At 40.0% G+C, this 15,187-nt stretch overlaps 1 protein-coding gene across 2 annotated transcripts; it reads left to right on the top strand.

Moving 5' to 3' along the window:
- The first annotated feature begins 3,704 nt into the window (after positions 1-3,704).
- On the top strand, positions 3,705-8,130 carry TRAM1L1 (translocation associated membrane protein 1 like 1). 2 transcript variants are annotated; one of them, XM_055142570.1, is made up of 2 exons: positions 3,705-4,864; positions 6,492-8,130. In XM_055142570.1, exons 1-2 carry the CDS (start codon positions 3,784-3,786, stop codon positions 6,506-6,508), a joined length of 1,098 nt encoding a protein of 365 aa, XP_054998545.1. In that variant the 5' UTR covers positions 3,705-3,783; the 3' UTR covers positions 6,509-8,130. The 2 variants fall into 2 exon arrangements, with proteins under 2 accessions (XP_054998545.1, XP_054998544.1); XM_055142569.1 differs by having other exon boundaries at positions 3,705-8,130.
- The last annotated feature ends 7,057 nt before the right edge of the window (positions 8,131-15,187 follow it).

Here is a 15,187-nt window from a genome sequence, read left to right as displayed (position 1 = left end):
GTGACAGCATAGGCAATGCAAATTATATCTGCTGACTAGTAGATTTTTCTGACAGGTAGTAGTTACGTACTGAGCTATTAGTAATTTGACAGAGTAATTTATGGAGCTAGAGTAGTTACTTGTGCAGTTCTCTTAAGCCTTGTTGGAAATTGCGGGAACTGTTAATTTGCTTTTTCTTAAAGTTGAGCATTTCCACCACCTGTAACTTTTCTCAAGAAAAGTTTCTTCTGAGTATGGAGTTTTCCAGATATTCCAGGGAGATCTTGCTTTCCAATTATTCTATACCTGAAAATCTCTTAAATTGATTTGATTGTTATAAATGTTGTGTCATGGGTTTCAACTACTCTTCTTTGCTTGGTACCATATTATTTAAAGGCAACTGGATGTAAGACTTAATATGAGTAGCAGTCTTGAAGGAACATTCAGACAAATTTCTGGATTGACTTTTCTACCTCACTTTGTCTGCCAAATCACTCTTTTCTGCAAATTTCTGTAATATCAGCTTCTCTTATCACCTCTCTTGCCTCAATTCAGCAAAGATATTCAGGCACTTCTTGAATTTCATTGTACAATAAACTGGAAAATGTTTCCATAAAGACAGTCAGGACAATTGTCAACCAGAACTCATCTTTTGGGGACTAGAGTCGTATGTTTGCCAAACTCTAAATAAAAAGTTCCTTTATATAATTTGTCTGGTTTTCCAGCTACTTACTGCACCGATGGCAGTTCAGTTATGGGTATTTCCTCACACTTAGAAGCAGAAGTCCTTATTTTACTAGTAATAATTTGATTTTGACAGGTGTCAGTCTGTGCATAAAGGAAGAAGTGTTCCCAAATGTATTTAATTATATGATAATTATGGTATCAACTTTTGGAAAATGTTGTCATGTACATTATATGTCAAGTGGTACCAATAAAATAACTGAAAGAGACATGTTACATAAATTTTTTAAATTATGCAAGTTTATAATATCCTTACTTATCTCAATACTTTCAGAAATTAAACAAATACAGTGAATTTCTTGAAAAAATAACTGAAAAGTTCAAGTACTTAGACCCAATTTAATTACATTTTTAATAGAAAACTTAGTCTATAGAATACATCTGGTTACAAGCTTAAATGAATGATGGCTTGTTGAATATGTTTTACTTCCATTTCTTTTTTTTTTTTTTTGAGGGGGGAGGTGATGCTCAGTGATTTCTCATGGCTTTGCACTCAGAGGTTACTCTATCATTTCTCAGAGGACCATATGAGATGCCACAGATAAACTCCTGGAGCGTATCATTCAAGGAAAACTCCCCACCTGCTATATTGTTGCTCTGGCTCTGATGTTTTTATTCTTTTTTTTTTTTTGGCTTTTTGGGTCACACCCGGCGATGCACAGGGGCCACTCCTGGCTCATGCACTCAGGAATCACCCCTGGCGGTGCTCAGGGGACCATATGGGATGCTGGGATTCGAACCCGGGTCGGCCGCGTGCAAGGCAAACGCCCTACCCGCTGTGCTATCGCTCCAGCCCCTGATGTTTTTATTCTTAAAAAAAATAAATAAAATAACGGGGAGAAAATTGAATTTACTTTAAAGTTAAGAGATTACTTTATACAATTCATGATGGTCTTTTGTTCACTGGTGGTAAAATAATACTTCCTTCGGTGCATAAGTATTTGTGCTGTTTGTCTTTGTACCTTTTCTGCAGCAAAAAATAATCATATTTGCACAGCCGTATTTGGAATGCCTATCTAAATGTCAAACCCAAGTAGAAAGAGAAGTGTCACTTCTAGTTACTCTGCGGTAAAGTGATCATAAGCATATTGTCTGTACCTCTTAGAAGATTGATACATTTTGTGTTTAAGCTCATGAGTTTTAAAAAGATAAATATTTTCTAAGTGAACTTGACAGTTCTCACAGAGCACTGCTCTTATTTCTCTGATTCTTTGAGCTGCCTTCTACAAGTTTGATATTTTTTGTTTGTATATAAGTGCTCATTTTCCTTCCCTATTTTTCATTCATCACTTATTTAGATGACCTCAAAGAACACTCATAATTGAGCTGTCAATGCTAAGAACTAACAATTAGAACAAACAAATGAACAAAAAACAACTTCAGAAAATGCAGTGCCTCAACTCTTCAAAAAAGTATCTAGCCACTAAAGAATCCTTTGAGAAACAGAACCTTCTCACTGTGGAAAAATACATAGTAGTTTTCCTTAACACCAGAACATTTCCTACAGCCAATTTTGTACAGAATGATTTGACTGTTATCAGAGGTTTAGACATAGTGTCTTTTAATGTAGAATATTTTGTTCAGTATCTAAAACAAATTATCCACATAACAGGCAATACAAAGTAAATCATTATCTTCTGCTTTGGGAGTAGGCTTTGGGGATCAGAGTGCAATAATTCAAAATATGGTGCTGGAAAGATGTAATGGTGGCAGGATTGGTGTTGGAATATTGAATATAATCAATTATTGTGAACACCTCTATAAAAACAAAATAGAATTCAAAAAATTCTAAAAATCAAAGAAGTCATTCAGGTTAAATCCTATCTCTTGGCAGTTCTTTGTAGTAGAGATGTGAGAATGAAGAGCCACTGGGCATTACACATTTAATGAAATTTAATTTTTCATTAAATTAAATTTAATGGAAAATTAAACTTGATATTCTTCATATCTCAGAGCTCCTTCCTCCTGAAATCTATATTCCAAACTTCAACCCTTAACTAGCATTAAAGGTTATGTTCTCTGAAGGCACAGAGGAAACAAGAAGAGTAATTGCTACCTAGTCAATGAGAGATTGGATAATGACATGGCATTTTAATAGAAAAAAAAACTGTTAGCATTTTACAAAACAACTGCTTTCTGCTCGCAAAGTTATATGCAAAAAAAAGCATAATTATGAAATAGGTTTCTTATGTACTAGAGAGAGCTGTTAGAGGCTTTGCAGCCAGAAGCCCGTTATAAAACTGCTTCCAGCCATCACCCCCATCTTTTAAAATGCAACAGATACTGCTACAGACTGGAGAACAGTATTACCCCGTTTTTGTTGTTGTTGTTGTTATTGCTAAGGGCGGGGATGTTAATTTGTTATTGTGGCCGGGGTCAAGTATTCCCAGGTCTGAGCGATTTCCAATGAGAGGGAAGAGAGTGCAACAGCTCAGTGCACCTGCTCTGAATCCGGACTGAGTCCTGACTGATGTGCATCTAACCATCAGCCCGGTATTATCCGGGCCATATTATTTAACCGCTCTGTGCCTCAGTTTCTCTTTCTGCCAACCCCCAGCCCTGCCGAAGGGAGGGAGTTGGTGGGTTAGCCAAGCCGGTGCTGAGCGACCCCCCTGGGGGGGGGGGGCTTCGGCTGTGCTCCGCGAGGCTGGCGCCGCCTTCCCGAGCGGCACCCCGGCGGCGAGCATCCCGACTCCCCCCGCACCTGACGCCGCTGCCCCGACCCCGCGTTAGCGTCCCAGCCCCGGCGCCCCCCGGGCCAATCCGGGCGGGCCCCCCGCGGGCCTGACGCCGGCGCGCGCTCGGCCGGCCGGGCGCGCATGCTCAGTGGGGCTCGGCCCGCGCGGGGGCACTGACGCTGTCGGGGCTGCGGCGGCGGCGGCGGCGGCGGCGGCGGCGGCGGCGACCTGGGCCCGGGCGGGCCGCGGGCCGGGGACGCGCCGGGCCCCCGGGAGCTGCAGCGGCGGGCGGGCGGGCGGGCAGGCGCGCGCGGCGCCGGGAGGAGGAGGAGGCGCAGCCCGGGGGCGGCGGGGAGGCCGGTGAGTAGCGCGCGGCGCCGCCATGGCGTTCCGGAAGAAGGGCGCCAAGAACCCGCCGGTGCTGAGCCACGAATTCATCGTGCAGAACCACGCGGACCTCGTGGCCTGCGTCGGCATGTTCTTCGTGCTGGGGCTCATGTTCGAGGGCACGGCCGAGGTGTCCATCGTGTTCCTCACGCTGCAGCACGGCGCGACTGTGCCCGCCGCCGCCGCCGCCGCCGCCACCGCCACCACCGCCGCCACCACCGCGGGCGCCGGCGCCGCCGGGCAGGAGCGCGCCGCCGAGGCCCGCTCGCTCTACTGCTACGGCGTCAAGGACCTGGCCACCGTCTTCTTCTACATGCTCGTGGCCGTCATCCTGCACGCCGCCTTCCAGGACTACGTGCTGGACCGCTTCAACCGGCGCATGCAGTTCCCCAAGCCCAAGCAGAGCCGCTTCAACGAGGCCGGGCAGTTCAGCGCCTTCTACCTGGTGTCGTGCGTGTGGGGCACGCTGGTGCTCCTGTCCGAGAACTGCCTGGCCGACCCCACGCTGCTGTGGCGCGCGCAGCCCCACCGCATGATGACGTTCCAGATGAAGTTCTTCTACGTGTCGCAGCTGGCCTACTGGTTCCACGCGCTGCCCGAGCTCTACTTCCAGAGGACGCGCAAGCAGGACCTGCCCCGCCAGCTCATCTACATCGGCCTGCACCTCTTCCACATCGCCGGCGCCTACCTGCTCTACCTGAACCACCTGGGCCTCGTGCTGCTCATGCTGCACTACTTCGTGGAGTTCCTCTACCACGTGTGCGACCTGTTCCACTGCAGCGACGAGAAGTTCCCCAAGGAGCGCTCGCTCTGGGCCATCATCGTGGGGCGCCTGGTGACGCTGATCGTGTCCGTGGTCACGGCCGGCTTCCACCTGGCCGGGGAGCGCAGCCGCGACCCCGAGGCCTTCGCCGCCAACGTGAACGTGCTCGCGGCCAAGATCGCCGTCCTCTCCTCCAGCTTCACCATCCAGGCCTACGTCACCTGGAACTTGATGGTGGCCCAGCTCCATCGCTTGCTGCAAGTGGAGAACAGCAGCCTGCAGGTCCCCGGCGCGAAGAAGAAACGGACTAAAGGCAGGTCCAAACGAGGAACGGAGAACGGCCTGGCAGCCAGCAGCCGGTTGAGGAGGGAGAGACCTTCTCAATGAGTTGCAGGCTTCCTGGCTCCACGTACCCAAAGAAGTCCGGTTTTTAAAAGATTCTAAAAGATTCTGCACTAGTGATCTTTTTTTTTTTTTTTTGGTTCTCTAAAATTAGTTTGTGCTGAGTTTTTTTTTTTTTTTTTGCTATTGTTCTGTGCCTTTTTTTTTTTTTTTAAAGCATTTGTGGGGTGGATGATTAGGAGTGGGGACATCTGGTTTAGACTACGCTACTTAGCATCAGGATAGTTTGTGAATCACTCGCATTTTATTGCTTACCTTTGAACACTTTCTTAATGCCGCAGAGAGAGAACGGCAAAGACGCGTACCTCCGTGGCACAATTTAACGTTTCAGTCCCATCTTTTAGGGCATCAGCAATATGGTCGTGTTCAACGAGAACGTATTTTCGGTGTTTTCTTTGAGAAGGAAATGGGAATATATGCAGGTGGAAGTCAACGCAAATGACGTTTTTTTAAATTGTTCCCTACTTTCTAGGATTGTTTTTAGAATTTAAAGAGTAAAATTTGTAAAGTCACCAGAATAGTGGTGTATTTTATAGGTAGAGGTTGTTAGTGTTGCATCCCGGTTGAAATAATCTTAATGGATACCGTGTAAAGATTTGTTACCATATATTGAATCAAAATATCGTTAATGTAAAAGTATTACTAGGAGGTGAAATCATTCTCGTCCATCTTAGATACTTGTTAACTGAAATCAACCAATTAAATATCTGCTACAAAAGGAAAATCATAGTTAAATCATTTTGATACATTTCTAAAAATTGTTCATAAGTCATAAGTTTGGTATCTGCAGCAACTAGAAAAACACGTTTTCAAACTGTACGAATTTTTGAAAGATAATGTGAATTTTGGGAGGAGGGCAGGGGGTGGGAGGGGGCTCACCTTGTGGGCCTCAGGGCTTAGTCCTGACTGCACTCAGGGGTACTCCTGGCAGTGTTCATGGGACCATATGGGATGCAGCGGATCAGACCGTGGTCTATCTGCTGTACCATGGCTTTGGCCTCTGAAAGATAAGGAGTGTGGAGTCTAAATCTATAAAAAGAATATTGACTAAGTACACGTGAAATACATTTAATGCACTAACCTAAAATAACTTGTAAAACAAGTGGATCTTACAAATTTTTAAGATGTTCCAATCATACTGTTGCATCCATTGGGAAATAACTATCAGATGGATTTGGGGGATGTACTTGTACCTCTGCAGAAGCAGGTAGAAACGGTAGGCTGCAGTTGTGAGTAGTCATAGTATTTTTGTCCTCCCAACCTTTTAGTTGATTTAATTTCCATAAAATGTGTGTCTACTTCTTTGTCCAGAAGTTGATATATGTCAAGTTCAGGTGACATGTTTTCCTTTTGTCTATATTTTTCCCCCCATCATTCAGAACTCTGTTTTTTATTGTTTTTTTGGGGGGGCACGTGTTAGGTACGTTTTCATTTCCAGTACTTGAAAATTAAAAGGCTTAATACTTGTATAATTGTATGTGTTGCAGACTGAAGGAAAAACACTATTGGTAAAGTTTTCTTCTCTTTTCTCTCTATAGCTTCTAAAGGTTCATAACACAACAGTTGTTCCTTTTGGGGCGGTATAATTCATCATCGTACAGGATCTCGGTTCTCATTTGATGGATGTCGCGATGCTGGGAGCGCGTGCTCTGAAGTACAGTGAGTGACTTCAGTTAGACAACCATCTTACAACTCTGACAAAAAGTTTCAACAGCTTATCTGAGAGAGTAGGATTTTTCCTCACCATTAAAGAATTCTTCCTTGTACTTGTAATTCCATTCCTGGAAAAATATCCCCCCTCCCCCTTCCTCTCCCTCCCCTCGCCACTTTATACCATTTGCACATAAGTACAAACCTGACTCAAACTGGCAAGTGAGTTAACAAATATGTTTAGGTCTCACGTGACTGCCAAAGGCAAGAAGTAAAGTAGACTTTGGCTCCATGTGGTTAAGACCCAAATGAATTTCCCTGTGATTTTCTTCACTGTCCGTCTGTCTTTGATGGACTTTCTGCTTGGTAGAAAACTAACTAGATCTTTTCTGTATCTCAGCCCACATTTCTGTAGAGGAACAAAGAAAATCAAATTTCTAAAATTCTCAGAACATTGACAGTTTCCTTGGATGTGTTCATTGACCGAGGTGTGCACTGTGCTGGCTGGTTTTTGTGCTTCAGTGGGGGGAAGATAAAGACTTCCTGAAAACTACTATAATTGTGCAATAAATATTGCTGGAAGGTAAATATGTGCAAAATAAATTATGAAAACAATGCTTTAAATGAAATTCACAATTTGAATTGTTAAGTTTCCTTTTGAAAAAATGTATGTATTCTTAGTAAACCTCAGCGTGGCAATTTTCTGTCTGCCCAAAGGGACTGTACAGGAACAAAAATTTGTATCACGATTCTTGTAAGTTTAACTAAAGCTTAAGTAACTCATCACCAAAAATTTCCAAAAAGCATGAAGACTTGTTTGACTTAAATATAAAGATTTTGGCTTTAATACTTGTCAAACTTTACTTTTCAATTAAGTCTGCAGGTCCAGATTTCCTAAAATTAATTTAAACTTCATTTTATAAGAAAATTAATTCTCTTAGCATTTAAAAGTGTGTCCAGATTTTTCCTAACATCTGTCATTTTATTAGTGTTCAGTATAATCCCCTATTTCATTTCAGTAAGCAAACAATAACTTTTAAATATTTCTTTGTTCCATATCTCACCATTATTTGTCTGAAGATGAAATTGTTATGTTCGGTAGTGTGTTAACTTAGAGTACATTCAAGATTAGAAGTACAGCTTATATAATTTAAAGCTTTCTTGAGACATAAAATAGCTAAAAATCCTATTCATGTGGAAAATTTAAATTACCCTGAAATAGTAATTGTAAATTTTTTCTGCAAAGTATTTTTCTTGTAAATGTTTTTTATTGCCATCTTTCAAGCATATACACATGCACTGAGAAACTCTCCATAATTCCTTCAATAGTAAAGCAAAACAATAACGAAAAACTACCGTAAGTCCCTTTTGTGAAAAAAGTTTACCTTTCTATATATTAGATTTATTTCTCATGATGTCTAGTCATGTGGCTATATGAACTTTGCTATCTGAATTTCTATAGTAAATAACTCTTTGCTCTGTATCACCTCTGGCGTTTGTACTGTGCAATAAAGTTCAGAAAAGTGATTCACTTGCTTCTTCCTTTTTCTTGGCAGGAGTTATAGTTATGTCTGTGACTACTGTGGTGTGTCAGCTAATCTTTTTCATTTAAAACATGGAAAGGTACATTGAAGGACACAATGAAGTATAAATTAACCACTCCAGGGAATATGTACATAATTTAGAAAATGACAGTGCAATGTGGTATGTGTAGTTAAAAGGTGTGTGTGAATCTGAGGATAAAGAGTTTATTCCCTTTGTTTATCTCTTGATAAATCACTATCACTGTATCACTGTCATCCCGTTGTTCGTCATCCCGTTGTTACTGGGCACCAGTAATGTCTCTATTCCAGCCCTGAGATTTTAGCAGCCGCTTTTTACTCATCTTTCCCAACGGATTGGACGCTCTTTAAAGGTCAGGGGGATGAGACCTATCCTTACTGTTTTGGGCATATCAAATATGGATCAGAAGATTCCAGGTTCAACTCCCTGGCTGGCTCGGTGGGACCAGTGACTCTCTATAAATATAACTATTAAAATACACCATATAAATTTCAATGTTTAAAAAGGTAATTTTTTATTTTATGTTGCAAATTTAGTGCAAGGAAATAGTACTATAATTAAAATAATAGCTGTAAAAGTCAGGGTCTAGTCCTTCACGTGGCCTTTAAAAGTATGGGGCCTTTGAAGACCCTCCACTCCCCATGTTCTAGGTTTTGGCTTTTCACTAAAATGACAAAGTTCTTGTCTCAAATGCTGCTATGAGTTTTGGAGTAAATGCATATACCGTGTCATATGGTTTGCATATATTTATGTATAGATTTGTTTATTGTGTGTAGAAGCTCGAGTATTATTTTATATAGTCTATTTCATACATAAATAGAAAATTTTCAACTAGACCAATTCTGAAATTTAAAGAACAGAAGGTATGACAGTACTTTCTTAACCTCCATAGCACTTTAGAATACTGAAGAACATGGAGAACAAAGCCTTTTGAAAAGTGGTAGAAGACAACTTGGAATGTGTGACGTGTATTTCTGTGTGAATGGATATCCAGATTTCACTTTTGTCACTTAAAAATGCCATCACTTTTAGATAGCATCATACTCTTGGAAAGCAAAGGTGTGATCAAAGCTGAGGACTTAAGTTCCATAATTTTCATTATAAAAATAACATTTAGCTAAGGCATCTCATTTGATTATTTAACAATATCCTTATTTGATTATTTAAAGAGAGGGTATAGCTAGGGAAGAAAGGGTCCTCTACTTAGCCTTGGAGCATCCCGGTCAGTGAAAACCAGACAGTGGAGTAAATACCTCTGTAGAATGAATTCACTGATGGCTGATGGGGGAAGAGGAGACCAAAAATACTTAGGGGTGAGTGGATTACAGGACCCAGATTTCAGTGATGATTGTTAAAGTAAGCAAAATATGGTATCATGGTATCACAGGACCAGAGGATTGTGTATTGAGAAGATGAAGCTATCAGTTATAGCCAATACTATCGTAAATTCAGGTTCCTTAATAGCAATAATGAAAACCTAGATTTGATGACTTACAGGTCCCTGGAGATGTTGGAGGAGATCATTTTCAGTGGAATATGGGAATGAAATTTTGAAGAAATGGACAGAGGGGAGTGTGAAAAAAAGTAAGAACACATGATATGTCACAAACTGTCTATACATGTCTTAGTGAAGGTACACGGATATGAAGAAATCCTGGTGAAGTAAAAATAGAGAAAAATGGGATCAAAAGAACTGGGTTTGTTTTAAATTTTTTGTAGTGATTTTAGCATGGGGAAATAATAGTTGAATGTTTATATACAAGAAGAGAGATGATGGGAGAAAAGGTGAGAGCCACATAAAAGAAAAAAGAAAAGGTCAAATCATAAAACCTCAGAAATGCATATTCTTCCAAATTCAAACAGTACCTTTGATAACACTCAAGTTTGTCATATTTCAGAAATCTTCCGAACACTTGCTTATAAATAAATATATAGATATATATTACTGTCTGTGTTCTATATTAGTAGTTATATATTGATTTATTATAGCATATTAAATAATTTGTATTATGACTATCATTAAAAGCCAAGCAGAATTAATGGTATGCAACATTTGAAAAAGTGATATTATTTGTTTCTTGTTGTGTCTTTGTTCGAACTTAAGATAAAGAGTTTTTTTCTCTATATGAAAAATAAAGTTTCTTGGAATGGGAAACACACTGGTCTAAAGATTTGCAGTTTTCCTCTCTCTTCATTAAACATCATGGCAATTAACGTCATTCTGTAGGGGTTTACTGGATGTTTTTCTTAGTCAATTAAAAGACTTGTCAACCCTAACAGAGGGTGATTGTCCCATAAGAACAGCAAGTTGTCATCAAAATATTGTAAAAATATGAACAAATATAATTAATTCAACTAAGCAAATCTCATTATTGCTATTAGTACATGTTCCATGCTTCATAAACCCTAAGAAAATCTTTAGATGCTTATTAGTTTTCCTAATACTTTCCAATGATGCATCATATAACTGTTGCTCATTATAATAAAAATTAAAACAGAATAATATAGTTATATTTTTATTTAAAATAAATTATTTAATATGGAATCACAGTGAGATACACAGTTGCAAAGTTTTTTATGATTGGGTTTCAGTCGTATAATGTTCCAACACCCTTTCCTTTACCAGTGTACATTTCCCACCACCAATGTCTCCAGTTTAAAGTTATATTTTTAGAAAAAAATTTCAGAGTTTCATCTGAGTGGTTGGATGCTTAGATGAGCCATTTGTTCAGAGAAACTGTAGCACCCTAACAGCAGATACTTTCAAATTCTTATCAGATACTACTTTAAACCAAGTAGCTACCCAAAGCCTATAAAAGAACTTTTAGTTAAAGAATTAATGCTGGAGTTTTATATACTATCACCATATTCTAAATTAGATTGACAGTTCAGAGAGTTAGCTTAAAGCATAATACTGTAGCACTGTAGCACTGTTGTCCTGTTCATCGATTTGCTCAAGGAGGCACCAGTAACGTCTCTCCACTGTGAGACTTGTTACTGTTTTTGGCATATCGAATATGCCTCGGTAGCTTGCCAGGCTCTGCTGTGCAGGCAGGATACTCTTGGTAGCTTGCCAGGCTCTCTAAGAGGGATGGAGGAATAGAACCAGGTTGGCCGAGTGCAAGGCAAATGCTCTACCTGCTGTGCTATCGCTCCAGCCCCTTGTAGTCAGAAATTCTGGTTTAGTCCTCAGCCTCACATACTCATGAGTAACTCTGGAGTGAGCCCCATGCACTAAACACTGATTACCACGGGGTGTGGCCCCAAACCAAAATTTATTTTAAACAAAAAATTGTTTCAGTTCTAAGGGAAATTAGAATTAGAGTACAATATGGAATATTGCTTCTCAGAAACTTTTACATCTCTTTATGCTAGTGGCAAAATTTATATACAATGTATAGTCATGAGATGTTGAAGTTTTTCATCTTTTTAAAATAACTAGAAAATTTTATATCCAACCTGTATAATAGCAGTTAAATATAGGCAAACCCATGCATCTTAAGAAAATAAGTCATACACACAATTATGAAACTATAAGAAGAAAATTTCAGTGGATATTCTTGCATTTATGTAGCAGCAAATAAAAATCCTGATATTTGAAACTAATCAATAGCTATAAGGCATGAATATATTCTATTTCTTTATTTTACCTCTTCGTCCTATTTTTCCCCCCTCCAAACTTGCTTTCAAATAAATTGGATGCTATAATGGATTTCAAAAGCACCAGATGTTCATTAGATTCTGAGAAAACAGGAAAGCTTAGCTTTTCTTTTTAATTGAAGTTTCTCTCTTTCCATTCTAATTTTCATAACTAGGACTAAAAAGAGCTAATGACAATTTTTTTTAAGGCAAGAAAAGAAAAGTATGCTTTATGGGAAACCCGAGCCAAGAAGAAAAAAGCCTGCTGATTTTTTAATCAGCTTAATTATCCATGTCAATAATGCTAATTCATAATAAGACATCCAAAGGATTCTGAAATTCATTAACACTACTTAAATACCTAATTATGCTGTATTTTGGAGGCTGAATTTTTAATACTTCCATACGTTATCAAAAAGGAAATATTTTGAATGTGATTTCTCCCATTTGACAACAGATTGAAAGTCATTATATCATGTTACATATATGTATACTTTTGAAAAAGAAAATAAACTTTATAGAACTGAGGTTTAAATCTGAAGAGCATGTCTCATAAATTCATGTGATTAAGCTCAGGGAGAAAGTGAGAAGAAAAAATGTCAGCCTTGGAAAGGTTTAGGCATCTGCAAAAGTTTCTTCAGGAGCCAGTAACAGTGACATACAGAACAGGCACTTGGGAAAATGGATCCTTTGCTTGAACTTCTTCCCACTCTATTGATAACCAATCTCTGTGGAGTGAAAGAACGGTCCTCTTATCTTCCTTTATATATAGCATTGCTTCCCAATATCCCATTTATAAAGAAAAATAAGTTGAGAAATAAAATTAAATTATAGGGTTTGGAGCGATAGTACAGCAGGTAGGGCATTTGCAGTGCACACAGCTGACCCGGGTTCAATTCCCAGCATCCCATATTGTCCCCCAAGCACCGCCAGGAGTAATTCCTGAGTGCAGAACCAGGAGTAACCCCTGAACATCCCCAGGTGTGACCCAAAAAAGGCAATATATATATATATATATATGTATATATACATATATATACATTTCTAATAGACGTTTTGGGTGCTTAGTATCTTTCAAGCCTGACCATAAGTGTACAATGATTAGCCACTCTCTGCCCCCCCATCCCGCCGCCCAATGGCAGGTTTAATCAAGCAGCATCAAGAGCTCAAGAATCAAGCACAGTGCAATACTCAGTATTTGTCCAGTAGAGAAGCAAGTCAGCGATGTAGGAAAGACAGGCACCACCGTGGCGTGTGCTATTAGTCACTGTCCAGACTGCTACCCTATGTGGCAGCACTGGGAAACATCCAACTTCAACAGAGCCTTAACTTGATGTTCAGAAGAACACAGTTGAGTGCTGGCCATTTCTGCAGGGGGACTCCAACATCAGAAGGACAGGATTGACCATGTAGAGGACAACGGGGGAGACTGAGTCCCTCCCTCCCCCCCACCCCCACACTCCCTGCTTTCTGGTAAGGTAGCGAAGGAAGGTCAAGGGAAACATCATACTGAGGCCTGTAGTGGAGAAGGAAGGAAGGGATGAGAAGGAAACAGAGATGCAACCTTCGTGGGAGAAGAGGCTGTGCCATTGGAGAGAGGACCAAGGCAAATTCCTCCTGAAATCACACTTCTGGGTGGTGTGTAATAGAATTATTAATAGCATATTAATGCTAACTATTAATTATTAATAATGATTAGTAATGTATAGATTTCTTAAGAGAATGCTGAGCTCTGTGAGGTTTGGAGAAAATAACAACCCCACTAAAATACATCCTAACAAAGACAAACCACTGTGATACATTACATGGAAATCCTGCTGCAAAATACCCCCCAGACAAGTTCAATTTAACAACAACACAGAGCCAGATCTACCCTTTTAGGTAAGATTACGTTGAATAATTAACAGCAGGAAAATAAGTGTGAATCAGAAGTAGAGTCCCAACTTGGCCCTTCACATATTCTATGAACTTGGTGGCAGTGTTTGAACTGCTGTGTATGCCTCCATGGGATGTGACTCATCTTCCTGTCTGATGAGCTGCAGTAGCTAAGCCTCTTCAGTAAGTCACCTCCCCTGGGTCACTCTGTGAAAACGTGACATTCTTAAAGAGACACACTTGATCCCAATTTCAGCGCATGGAGACAAGAAATCCCGATTAGATCAAAGGGAGAATCCACCAGAGAGACTCTTAACAGAGAAATTTGTAAGTACCGACACTTCCCCATGGGGCAGTGGCATCTAGGTGACCCCTAACTCACTCAGCAGCATTTAAAATGTGTCACACTGCTGGTCAGGAACATGGTGCTTGTGAAGTTCACAGAGATTGATTTTGCTTCCTGGGGAAATGCTATTTATTTGCATCTGTTTTCAACACTCTTAAGAAGAAAAACATCTTCCTACTAACTGCCCACAGGCAGGGTTAGAGATTGACACTATCATGCCTGTTTAGTATTGATATCGGTTGGTTAATAATGTCTTTTTTAAAAGTTATTCTAAAAAGAAATAATGCATTCAATGGGGATTGGTTTACATGAACCTTCAGTATTTAAAAATTTTTTAAAAACTCATTAATTACTTGGTGTGATAGAATTTCAAAGAATTATTAGGATAACTGCTCCAATGATGTGTGGATATAATACAATAATGCAAATATATGAGTCTATTATGTTGCTGATGTTTCTTATTTTTATCAGCTTCTACACATAATGGGTATAAATTCTTTATTGCTAGTTAAGCCACAAACTGTTTAAGAATAGAACTGTTACACTTAATCACAGGCTTTAAGTTCAATAGCAGCATAGGATGACCATGTCTGCCATGGGGCAGGAGGATTGTGGGAAAAGGAGGGTATATGGGGATATTGGTGGTGGGGAATGTGCACTGGTGGAGGGATGGGTGTTTGATCATTGTGTGATTGTAACCCAAACATGAAAGCTTGTAACTATCTCACAGTGATTCAATAAAATTCTTCTAAAATGCCGGTTAAATCTCATAAATTACATATTATATTTGTATGAACGGATACTTCAAATTTTAACTCAGTAAATGTTAATTGAATACTTTGGGTGACCAGCACTATATTCAACCCACATTTGACAGTAAGAAAAGGAGTCTTTCCCTCCTGTACCTGAAAGAGACTTGCTGTCTAGCAGATATTCCATGAAGCATTTTGATCATTGCTAGTCAAGGTCTGGGAGAAACTATCTTAAAAAGAAACCTCAAATAACAGCTGATTTTAATTTTTCTTTTTGGTGTTGGCTAGAACCCAAGGCCTCACTCATGTAAAGCACGTCCTCTACCTACCACTGAGCCAAATCCTTGCTCCAGAATGATGACTTTGGTGAAAAACATGGAAAAAGATGATGCTAAATAATTTTAGGTGT

Source organism: Sorex araneus, chromosome 6, assembly GCF_027595985.1.
Source record: "Sorex araneus isolate mSorAra2 chromosome 6, mSorAra2.pri, whole genome shotgun sequence".
Classification (NCBI taxonomy): Eukaryota; Metazoa; Chordata; class Mammalia; order Eulipotyphla; family Soricidae; genus Sorex; species Sorex araneus.
This window is presented reverse-complemented; position numbering and strand designations above follow the sequence as displayed.